At 43.1% G+C, this 12,732-nt stretch overlaps 1 protein-coding gene across 10 annotated transcripts in view; it reads right to left on the reverse strand.

Moving 5' to 3' along the window:
• The window catches only part of LOC133381570 (zinc finger protein 501-like), a 39,967-nt gene that overhangs the window by 10,720 nt on the left and 16,515 nt on the right, over window positions 1-12,732 (reverse strand). For 2 of the 10 annotated variants that reach the window (XM_061620845.1, XM_061620850.1), the window contains 3 exons: window positions 11,865-11,947; window positions 11,482-11,608; window positions 4,018-9,533 (listed from right to left, as the gene is read on the reverse strand). In XM_061620845.1, coding sequence (XP_061476829.1) covers window positions 8,242-9,533; window positions 11,482-11,608; window positions 11,865-11,947 — 1,502 coding nt within the window. In that variant the 3' untranslated portion in view covers window positions 4,018-8,241. Of the gene's footprint in view, window positions 1-1,107; window positions 1,188-1,284; window positions 1,412-1,616; window positions 2,550-2,641; window positions 2,806-3,482; window positions 3,570-4,017; window positions 9,534-11,481; window positions 11,609-11,864; window positions 11,948-12,732 lie in introns of those variants that run through there. The other 8 variants (XM_061620842.1, XM_061620841.1, XM_061620840.1 and 5 more) reach the window with 8 other exon arrangements.

A 12,732-nucleotide genomic window follows, 5' to 3' on the forward strand; every position in this document is an offset into this window, starting at 1 on the left:
CCGCTATGAACCTACCCGTTCACTTCGTTCAGTATCTAAGGCCCTCCTCCGGGTACCATCTCACCAGGATGCCCGGAGGATTGTTACCAGATCTAGGGCCTTTTCTGTAGTGGCCCCCGAATTGTGGAACAGCTTACCTGAAGAGATACACCTGGCGCCTACGGTGCTTTCTTTTAGGCACCAGGTTAAGACCTGGCTGTACTCCCAGGCTTTTTAATGTTTTTAATGTTTATGTCTACGCTTTATTTTAATATTGTTGATATATGTGATTGATTTTATTATAATATTGTATTTTTAATCTGTTTTGTACACCGCCCAGAGAGCTACTAGCTGTGGGCGGTCTAAAAATGAAACAAATAAATAAAAATAAATAAAATTACCTATAATCTATACCTATATCAACCCTATATCAATGATTCTTATTTAAACTATACCTTATATTGGTTCTGACCTTTATAGCTTCTGTCACTCTATGCCTACACGCTGGAACAGCGAATCTAGCTTTCCCATTTCAACTTGCGAGGGACAATGACAGGGTGTTGCAAAGGATGTGCAAAGAACAAATATTCTTTGTAATTCACCAGCAGTGCAGAGACAGCTACGATTCCTATAGTCTTAACTCAAAATACTTACTTAACTTCTTTACTATCTAAATGGATATTTCATACTTAATCTAGATTACTCTTAAACCTTTAATATACTTCAAGCTCTCTGCCTTATGGAGACCCCCTCCCTCATGCCTACAATCCATGAAACATTAGAAACTTTTATTGAAGTTGTACATCACTGATACCCCTAGATTGGGGTGTGCGTGTAAAGACATTTGCCTTGATCTTAAGAACCAGTTTACGACACATACTTTAGACAATCGCTCTTAGTTTCCTGTTCTTGTGGTCAGACTGTACAGTGTTATAGTTTCCTGTTCTTGTGGTGAGCACAGAATGTCATGGACTTTTGTGACTATTTTTCCCAACAATGGCTCTCTCTTAAATCTTGCTAAGGGGGTGAGGTTTACTAACTCTCTCATGTCAAACGAGAGTTCCCCAAAGACCCTTGTTATGGACCCCTAAAGTTTCCAGTCTTCTAGATCCCAACACCTCCCCCTACCTGATCCTCCTCCACAGCAGCTACTTCCCCTCCATCACAAAGAAGAGATGGTTGAGGTCTTTCCAGCATCACGTCATCACCTGTGAGAGAGAAAATGATGGGAAGCCAGTAGCACATGCTTGTCTCAGAGGTTAAGTGACCTGGCCTAATCAACAGAGGGAGGAGATCAATTCTTACCCAGTGAGGTGGCAAGGATGTCACTCTCCTGAATGGTCCCCCTTCGCAAGGGATTGTCTTTGGCATCTGACGGAGTCTCCTGTGACTTCAGGAAATCAGTGGCCACTTCTGCAAACAGACCCATGAGCTGAAATAACAATGAGGATATCGAAGGCAGTGAATGGGGAGACGGATTAGAAAAATGTGCGATAGAGGCAGATGGCTTTGGAGTTTTTTGGACATTCCTCTGTGGCTGATTTGCAGAAAAGGTCTGACAAGTACAGAGTGTTTCAAAATCTGCCCCCTCACATTCTGAGCCGCTTGGAGGATAACAGGATTGTGCTTTTACTCACCCGCCGCTCTGCCTGCTTCTTGTCCTCTGCCTGGCTCAGAAAGTAACTTTCTGCCAGGGCCACCGCCTGGGAACAGGTCTCCGCTCCACATTCCCTCACCCAGCTCTCCATCTCTGGCGGAAGGACAGCCAAGAATTGTTCCAGGATCACCAGGTCCAAGATCTCATTCTTCGTGTGGCGCTCTGGCTTCAGCCACTGACAGCAGAGATTGTGGAGTCGGCTGCAAACTTCTCGGGGCCCTTTGGCCTCCCAGTAGCAGAACTGCCTGAAATGCTGGCATTGAACAACTGAGCTGAGGGTGTCCTCCTTACCCAGAATTTTCTGCACACTTATTTCCCAGAATTCCCCAGGGATCCCAGTCTGGTTGATATACAGACATCTTCCTGCTTCAGGGCCTTCTGAGTCCTCCATCTTTGATTTCTGTGCTCCAAGGAAGCCTCCAACAGGGCCCAAGAGACTCCTCCCTCTTCTGGCAAAGGCTGTCCTAAATGGGGCTACCACCAAGTCCTACAAAAGCCAAAACATTGTTTGCTGAGTGGATTATAATACCCTCAGGAGGGGAAGACTTTCCCTGAGGAAATGTGGATAAGTCTGGATAGCAACCAGGTCATCCTCCAGAAGGAAAGGCAGTTGAATACTAAGACAAACACGGATGCTGGTTTAGGAGTTTCCTTCAAGTGAAGTCTATGGATTAAAGCCTTCAATCTGATTGCAAAACAGAAGGAGCAACTTTCTTCTCAGTGGTCTGCCCCCTACAGCTCATGGGAAGAATCTGGCTACTAGATCCCATCAAAGGCCCATCTAGTCCAGCATCCTCTTCTCACAGTGGCCAACCAGAAGGCCCAATGGGAAGCCTGCAAGGAGAACGTGAGTCCAATAACCCTCTCCCAAGTTGTGATTCCCAGCAACTGGTTATTCAGAGGCATTTAGCTGCTGGAAGAAATAGGTCCACAATCATTAGAGGCTATTTTGGCATTTTAGGAATATATAAATAAAGAAATATTCATACTAGAAGGCAGTGATACCTTTGTCTTTGATAAATTTGTCTAATCATAATTTAGAGCTGTCCAAGTTGGTGGCCGTCCTTTCATGAGATGTTAGCAAATTCCATAGTTTTAATGACCAAGCAGTACTTCTGGAAGCCTGTCTTGAATCTCCCCCATTCAGCTTCATTGGATGGCCCCGAGTTCTAACATCGCGAGGGAGAGAGAAAAACTTCTCCATTCACTGTCTCTTAACTTTACACCTCTTTATCCTCTCCCCCTTTCCTTGCCTTGTACGGTATACAGCCCCAATACTCTGAAGTCCTCTCACTCAGCTACAGGGATGCTAGCAGAATAATTTGCAAATTTATAGACTGTCTATCAACCTATTGAGCTGTTACAAATATGAAGCTAAACCATACCCCCCCCTTTATTTAGACATATACTTAACTGCTTAATTTCAAAACAAAGTGACATTTCTCTGCATCGTCTGCTGCCCGGTATACGACTTCTACACATGGAGGTTCCACTCCCCTCACAGCTAAGGGGCTGCCTTGCTCGGGCAGAGGTCAGATTCCCACGGAGCAGCGACCTCCTGTTCCCAGCAGAGGCCGGTCTTCCCCTCGGAGGAGCCCACCACCAGCTTTGCGCCCGACTAGAGCTGGGATCCGCTAGCCCTGCGTTTTTATTATAATTATTTAAATGTGACTCTCCCTCCCCCCCGGAGCCACCCTTGCTATGGGAGGGGAGGGCCAGTGCCCGATCAATGGGGCCCTCCGCCTTCCCCATGAGAAGCGATGCCCCCTTTTTCTCCCCATTTACTGGCTGGTCTTGCCTTTCCCAGGCACCCCCCCCGTACCCCACCGCGCAACGGGGAACTCACCCGATGCCAGGACAGAAGCAGCAAACGCGGCCCTTTGCAAAAGACGCCCGCCCCTCAGAGAAGTGGGCGGCAGGAAGGGGCTTGCAAAAACCCCTCTTCCTGCCCCAAATCCTCTCCCTCTCTAGGAACCCCCTTCACTGTCCTTAACCCTTCCGCGGCCAGCCGCCTCCTCCTCGTCCCTCCAAGAAGCGCGCTTTGCGAAGGGGCCGTTTTGCCTCCTCCCGGGCGCGCCTCTTTGTTTTTAAGCAAAGGGCACCCTGCTATAATCCCTGAAAAATGAAATAAACAATTGTTTATTAAAACATTTTTATTAAATAATGTTGTTATAAAATAACAGAATATGTAAGTATATAATACCTGGTGGATTACACAAAACCAAAACACATAGTAGCAGTAGGATAATTAATCCCTCCAATTACTAAAAAATGCAATTAACAAAGTATTATTTAAGTACTGTGAATTAGCATATGAATTTAAATCACACTAAAAAAATGCAATTAACAAAGTATTATTTAAGTACTGTGAATTAGCATATGGATTTAAATCAAAATCAAGAAGACACAACTATAATCTACCAGTCAAATAATCACTTGCTCAGTCAGGGAAAAGGTTTGAAAGGTGCTTGATAACAAGCATCAAAGTGAAGTCTTAAAGGGGCATGCACAGCGGAAATAGGTGGCTTGTCAAAGAAACATTCAGGAGCAAACTCCTGTACAAACAAAGAATACAAAAGCATAGATAAATCAATTTTGTCATTTAAACCAGCTGGAGAGTGGTTTAAAGTGTGGATCCAAAACACCTCTCATTGTGCACCAAGCAAGTCCAAAGACATTCTTTTATATGAACGAGTATAGATCTTTTCAATTGCAAAAAATAACAAGTCAGAAGGCCCATGTCTGTTTTCCAAAAAATGCTCTGTTAATGGGGCTTCCAAATTGCCCTTTCGTATCTTAGATTTATACTCATTCATTCTTACTTTAAGAAGTCAGGTAGTTTGACTCACATACAATTTATTACAGGGGCATTTAATTACATAAACAACATGAATAGAATTACAGTTGGTAAAAGACCTGAACACAATTTTCCAATTGCTCTCTGGATGGACAATTTCTTTGGAAACGAAACACTGAGTGCAACAAGAACAATGACCAAGTTTATAATGTCCAGTCAAACCTAGGTGTAATATCAAGGATATCTGAATGAACCAGTTTATCAGCTAAATTCTGGGTCCTGCAATAACCTACTATTGGGGCACTTTGGCTTGCAGGTGGGTCTTGCACAATGTGCCAATGGTTGTTAATAATGTGTTTATTATAAGCCAGATGACTGAATTCCACTGACCAAAACAATCTATTAGTTTTCACGTTAGGATGTCCTGAAAACAATCTGTCTGAAGATATTATCTGCTCTAAATCTAGATTCTTGAACTACTTGTTTAGGAAAGCCCCTATCCTATAATTCTAAAGAAAGTTATGATTTATACGATTATTCTCTGGTACGATTCCTTTTTAAGTGTAAAAATTGTCCATATGGAAAATGATTTTTTAAATGTTTAGGATGACAACTAGAATAATGTAATAGGAAATATCTATCTGTGGGTTTGGAGTAGCCTTTTACACAAAGGATGTTGTTTCGTATATGAACCAAGACATCCAAAAATGCTATTTGAATTAAATCCATGACAGCTAAATTTAATATTATCATCAAATGTGTTGGTCTATCTGGAAAAAAATCAGAGACCCCAGAAAAAATAACAATGTTATCAATTTAGCATCCATAATATTTGAAATGTTTGAAAAAGATTATGACTAGGATTCAAAATCGTGGTCTTCTCTAATTGCCATATATAAATTTGCTATGCTAGGGGCCACTAGCCTGCAACACCTTTTACTTGAAAGTAAAATTGAGTGTTAATTCTAAAGTAATTCTTCTCTAAGATGATGTCCAATAAGTCTAATAGAAAATGTGTGGGTGGATAAGTGGAAGAACCGATAGATAGATAGATAGATAGATAGATAGATAGATAGATAGATAGATAGATAGATAGATAGATAGATAGATAGATAGATAGATAGATAGATAGATAGGCCATTGGTTCCCCTTGCTCAGTATTATCTACACACACTAGTAGTGGTTCACCTGGGTTTTAGACAGAGCTTGGAAAAGTTACTTTTTTGAACTACAACTCCCATCAGCCCAATCCAGTGGCCATGCTGGCTGGGGCTGATGGGAGTTGTAGTTTAAAAAAGTAACTTTTCCAAGCTCTGGTTTTAGAAGTGCCAGGGTTCCAGAGTCTTTCCTGGAGATGCCAGGGATTGAACCTAGAATCTTTAACATGTACAGCACGTGCTCTACCACTGAATTGTGGCCCCTCTCCCTAGTGCTTAATCTTAGAACATTTGAAAAACAATATAAAAAGAATATTATTCAGAAGACCTTTCCAGCACCAGTGAGAAGCTACAATCAGATCCCATACATCTGTAGGGAGCCAATGAGGTGGAGGACTAGGACAAGGGAGGCCTGCGCTCAGATCCCTGTTTATCCACAAAGCTCACTGGGTGACTTCGGGTTCGTCACTGTCTCTCAATATAATCTACCTCACAGGATTGATGTGAGAATAAGATGGACAGGGGGAGGAGAACCATGCAGCAGATAAATCAATCTGGGATAAAGGAGGTGGGCTTACTTATTCATTTAAGGGATGTGTCACTTTTCAGGCGAACCTCCCACAGAGATATTACATGGAAAAGTTCCATTACACCAGCATATGCCCCAATGGAGCAAAGGAACAAATGAGCAAAGGGTTTAACACAGTCCTCTTTCCTGGTCTCTAATTACATTCCCTAGAGCTGCAAACTTACCTTCTCTGGTGCAGGTCCTTCTTGCCGCCTCTCTCCTAGACATACAAAAGCTGTCAGGTCTCCAGTTCAACTGAAGGTGTTTAATTCAAGGCTCTGTCTGTTTGGCCTCTGGATACCCACCCCTGCAAATTATAGGCGTAGGAATCCTCAATGAAGCCCACCACCTTCTCATTTGAGCCTTAGGGCAGGGATAGCAAGTTAACCTCATAATCCCCAAATAACTAGGCAAACAAGGCTTTACATGTTCATATAATAATAATAATAATAATAATAATAATAATAATAATAAAAATGTACTGCCTTCAATTCGATTCCGACTTATGGCGACCCTCTGAATAGGGTTTTCATGAGGTTGAGAGGCAGTGACTGGCCCAAGGTCACCCAGTGCGCTTCATGGCTGTGTGGGGATTCGTTCGTAGTCCAGCACCTTAACCACTACACTACATTGGCTCTCTGTATAATACAAAAGAGTGTATAAAACCAATTTCTGTAACAGGATTGGTGAACCTTGTTTTTTTTGGAGGGCCAGATTGTTATCTGGCCAACCCTCTAAGGTAGGGCATGACCAAAGTCCAATGCGTCAAAGTCTAATTTAGTTCTTTCCTTTTAAAGTTTAAAAACATACACAGAGCAAGTTATTCCCCATCCCCGCTTCACAGCGCACTCTCACTTTCACACCAGGCACAGTGTTAAATTATTTTTAGATTCCTTCCTTACCAATGCAAACTGACAGTCTGCCTTCAAACTGAACCCCACTTCCAGCACGTATTTCCCTGATGCTACTGGTGCATGGAGGTGGGTAGCAGGCAGGCAGGAGGAACGAGTGTGATCACAGAGCTCCCGGAGCAGCCAGAGAGCCCTTAAGGACCACCCTAGCAGCAGATATTCTGGCTTCTTATTTAACAGTGAGGAAAAAGTCTCTTTCAGAGGGTGGACTGAGGAATTAGGCCAAATCAATACCTGCAAAAACAATAATCAAGACTCCAGGGAGCCCTGGTAAGACGTCACCAGACACCAGATGATTGACAAGTGACGTCAGGTGACATCGCTTGATTGGCAGGTCAGCATGGTTTTATTTATTATTTATTAATTTCCTTTATTAGATTTATATCCCGCCCTTCCTCCCAGTAGGAGCCCAGGGTGGTGAAAAAAAGGGGGTTGTTAAAAAAAGGCTGGCAACCCAAATTTGGATCCCATAGGGCAGTGGTTCCCAAACTTTTTTGGTTCGCGGCGCACTGTAAAACATATACAAGTTTTCTGGCGCACTTCGTGTACAAAATTAAAAATATATTAATATATTTTAAACTATGAATAAATTAATTGATCATGGATGTAATAAATCTCTATACAAATAGGTTTCTTCTCATTTTTAAAATATACTTTCATAATATTCGAGGCACACCTAGCCACCTCTTGCGGCGCACCAGTGCGCCGTGGCGCACTGTTTGAGAATCACTGCCACAGGGGATCAAGATTGATTTGGGGACTGGAGCTTCCCCACCCCAGGTCTACACAAACAGACTATTTCAGCAAAGTTTCATTTTTTTCAAAGCATGTCTGTTTCCTACACATCATAGGACCCTCAGATCTCCGGCCAAGTCAGTCTTCATCATCCAAGCCGCATCCCTCACCAGCCCAGGTCCAATTTGAAATGGGAGTTAAACTGTGACAGAATCATATTCCACATACAGACTCCTACAGTTTATCTCCTATGTGAATTCTTTTCTTTATAACTTTTAACTCCAATCATTTATGCGGTTTGTCCCCTTTATGAATTTTGGATGAGTAGCAAAATGTGTATTTTCTCTTACGCTCCATCAATACTCCAAGCAATTGTATGTTTTCCCCCCGTGTCAATTCTTTGATGAGGTAAGATATGTCTTCTGACAGAAACTCTTTCAACACTCCATGCAGTTAAATGGTTTCACCCTTGTATGACTTCTTTGATGAGAATTGAGATTTGACTTATTCCTGAAGGTCTTTTCACACTCCAAGCATTTGTATGGTTTCTCCCCTGTATGAATTCTTTGATGCCATGTGAGACTATTCTGCTGTCTGAAGCTCTTTCCACACTCCAAACATTTATATGGTTTCTCCCCACTGTGAATTCTTTTGTGACGATGGAAGTCTGTGCTTGTATAAAAGCTCTTTCCACACTCCAAGCATTTAAATGGTTTCTCCCCTGTGTGGATTCTTTGATGAGAAGTGAGACATGACTTACTATTGAAGTGCTTTCCACATTCCAGACATTTAAATGGTTTCTCCCCACTGTGAATTCTTTGATGAGAAGTGAGAGATGACTTACGACTGAAGCTCTTTCCACACTCCATGCATTTAAATGGTTTCTCCCCTGTATGGATCCTTTGATGGGTAATATGGGAAGAACTTTGAGAAAAGCTCTTTCCACACTCCAAGCATTTATATGGTTTCTCCCCTGTGTGGATTCTGTGATGAGAAGTGAGACATGACTTATTAGTGAAGCTCTTTCCACATTCTGAACATTTATATGGTTTCACTCCTGTGTGAATTCTTTGATGAGAAGTAAGAGTTGTCTTCTTCATGAAGTTCTTTCCACAGTCCAAGCATTTAAATGGTTTCTCTTCTCTGTGAATTCTTTGATGAGAATTGAGATTTGACTTATTACTGAAGCTCTTTCCACACTCCAAGCATTTAAATGGTTTCTCCCCACTGTGAATTCTTTGATGCAAAGTGAGACTTGTCTTCTGTGTGAAACTCTTTCCACACTCCAAACATTTATATGGTTTCTCCCCACTGTGTATTCTTCTATGACGTTGGAAGTCTGTGCTTCTATAAAAGCTCTTTCCACACTCCAAGCATTTAAATGGTTTCTCCCCGGTGTGGATTCTTTGATGGGTAGCTAGATGTATCTTCTGTGTGAAGCTCTTTCCACACTCAAAGCATTTGTATGGTTTCTTTCCTGTGTGGATTTTGTAATGAGTTTTAAATGTTGATTTAAAATGGCAACTTCTCTGATGCACACAGCCTGTATTTGTTTCTCTTCCTTTTTGCAGTTTTTCTGGGACTGGGATTTGATGGCAGTCATTGCCCTGAAAAGTACAGGATCCTTCTTCTGCAGTTCCCCTTGTCTGCTGCTCCCCCTTAATACATGTGACTCTTTCGGGGAACACCCCTTGTAGGTCTCCCTGATTCTCGGCTTCCCATTCATGACCTGTTCCAAAGAAGACAGGAAATTATTAAGAGGCTGAGGGAGAAATGGAGTCTTAATTCATTGAACAACCACACCTACCACCTGTCATTCACCGTGAGATTCTGCCAGTCTGACCAGACAATAACAGGTTAGATGAGCCAATGTAAGGTGTTAAAATATTCAAGAGGATTCTTGAGAAGGAGGCACATGGGTGAAGCTATCCCAATTTCAGTGATAATTGGCAGAGGGAGGTATTGCAATGGGGGAGCGACATGTTACCATGGAAGATGAGGGCAAGTCTTGCCTTGTTCTTGCTCCCACCCCTCCCATGTACAGGTTCCTGGTTGCTCATCTGCAGTGCTCATTGGCCTGTGTGTGCTGTTGTCTAACACCTGATTTGTCTGGGTGAACTTGGAGGAGTTGATCTAATCCAGGTGTGCACATATGGATACTCAGTGCGACATCAGCACAGGCTGCAGTGACCAGTGAGAGGAGCTGCTGTGGTCCATAGAACTTTCATAAGAACATAAGAAAAGCCTACTTGACCAGGCCAGTGGCCCATCTCATGGCAGACACCCAGATGCCCACTGGAAGCATATTGGCTCTGACTATGGAGGCAGAGCATAGCCATCATGGCTAGTAGCCACTGATTGCCTTACTTCCCATGAATTGGTCTAATCCTCTTTTAAAGCCATCCAAGGTGGTGGCCATCACTGCCTCTTGTGGGAGCTAGTTCCATAGTTTCACTATGCACTGCATGAAGATGGCCTTTCTCTTGTCTGTCCTGAATCTTCCAACATTCAGCTTCACTGAATGTCCACGAGTTCTGGTGTTATGAGAGAGGGAGAAAAACTTTTCTTTAACAGCGTTCTCCATGCCATGCGTAATTTTATACACTTCTATCATGTCATCTCTGGCTTGCCTTTCCTCTAAACTGAAAAGGCCCAAATGCTGCAACCTTTCCTCATAGGGGAGATGCTCCATCCCCTTGATCCTTCCGGTTGCCCTTTTCTGAAACTTTTCTAACTCTACAATATCCTTTTTGAAGTGAGGCGACCAAAACTGTCCACAGTATTCCAAATGCGGCCGCACCACAGATTTATAAAATGGCGTTATGATATCGGCAGTTTTATTTTCAATACCTTCCCTAAAGATCCCTACCATGGAATTTGCCTTTTTCACAGCTGCCGCACACTGGGTCGACATCTTCATTGAGCTGTCCACTATGACCCCAAGGTGTCGTTCTGATCAGTCATTGTCAGTTCAGACCCCATGACGGTATAAGTGAAATTAAGAGGTTTTGCTCCAATATGCATAACTTTACACTTGTTTACGTTGAATTGCATTTGTCATTTTATCGCCCGTTCACTCAGTATGGAGAGGTATGTTGGATATCGCCAACATGCTACCTCACTACTGAAAGAATTGGACTGTTTGCCAATTAGCTACTGGCTAAGTTCAAGGTCCTGGTTTCGATGTATCAAGCCCTATACAGCTTGGGACCCAGATATTTGATTTTCTCACCCCTTATATACCCAGTCGATCACTGTGCTCTGCAGGTGAAGGCCTTCTGCAGATACCATCTGATTAGAAAGTTCACTGTGCTTAACATAGGAATCAGGCCGTTAGTGTTGTCCCAACCATCTTTTAGAATTCCCTGACCTTAAATATTAGACAGGTGCCATCTCTGTTGTCTTTTGGGCCCCTATTAAAGACCTTTCTGTTTCTAAGTAGAAACCTTTATCCCACTCCGTATCTGTACTGGAATTGTTTTTAAGATGCCTTGTTTTTATATGTTTAAAGGTTTTTTCATTTTGTGTTTCCCGCCCTGGCCTCCTTTTAGGAGGAATGGCAGAATATAAATTAAATCAATCAATCAAAAAATACAGGTGATGCACAAAAATGCTTATTATGATATCTTTTTATAAAAAATGAAATTATCATCAATTATATAGACAGGGAGCCTTACTGAGAGAGACAACTATCTGACAATTCTCCTCCATAACTTCCCTGTGCAGCGCCCTCTGGTGGGGATCTAGCAGAGCCCACTCCTCCTCGGTGAAATAGACAGCCACATCCTCAAAGGACACCAGACCCTGAGAGGAAAGGAAATAGTTGCCTTACTATAGATAACATAAAGATGATTAGCTGCAAAAAAGATCATCATGGAAGGGAAGCTACTATCCTGCAGAAATGAGACCTTCTTGAGTGGCATTCACAGCCTCCCTAGTGGGCAGCTTTGACAGGAGCCAAGAGAAGGAGAGAAATTCATCCAGGCCCAGGAGGTAAGCAGAGGACAGAGGCACCCAGGCTGCCCCCAGCCTCTCTCCCCTCACTGATCCTTCCCCCTACCTGATCCAGATTTACAACAGCTGCTTCTTCTCCATCACAAAGAAGAGACGGCTGAGGAGGTCTTGCCGGCCTCATTTTACCATCTGCGAGAGAGAAAATTGGTGAGAAGCCAGCGGCACATGCTTGTCTCACAGGTTAAGTGACCTATGTCTAAGTATACACTGACACTGGAAAATATCTATCATACATATTTTGGTTCTTCCTACATACCGTATGCGTAAAAGAGCAAATCTCCCCATTTGGACCTTTGGCCAGAAATCCAAGTAGTGGTTTAAATTAGGGCCGCGCACTGAATTCGGCCGGGGCATGAGGCAATTCAGGCCTATTTGGAGGCATTTAGGCCACTGCCAAGTTGGGCTGAAATAGCCCCAGATTTCTATGGGTCAGGTTGGGCCGCCCAGAGTGATCCAGGGGTATCAGGGGGGTGGGGATCAGGCAAAAAGGTGACAGGCATTGTTGTGGGCCAGCTGCCCTTATAGAATATTGATTAGGGGTGGATTTGCCCATCAGAGTTCCTCAGAGTTGTAAAGAAGCCTCGGTGTTTAAAGAGGCCACTTTGTCCATTTCTTTCCCCTCCCCCGTCTCCAGTTTAATTGCAGTTATTTTATTCAATTTCTGGGAAGTTGGCCCAGTTCCCAGGCATGTAGCAACAGAGATATACAGGCTGACAGCCCATATGCAACTTTTCCTGCTGAGTGATGCCTGTACTGCTTTGTATCTGCGTAATCTCCATATGTATTTAGAGATGGTGTGAGAAATTTCCAGGGTACCGTGTCATGTACCCTGTCATCCGTTCTTCGTAACATGTCATTCCCTGTTATTTGTCCTCCAGTTATCCTATAACAGGTGTGTGTCAAGACCCCTAATT

Source organism: Rhineura floridana, chromosome 3, assembly GCF_030035675.1.
Source record: "Rhineura floridana isolate rRhiFlo1 chromosome 3, rRhiFlo1.hap2, whole genome shotgun sequence".
NCBI classification, from domain to species: domain Eukaryota; kingdom Metazoa; phylum Chordata; class Lepidosauria; order Squamata; family Rhineuridae; genus Rhineura; species Rhineura floridana.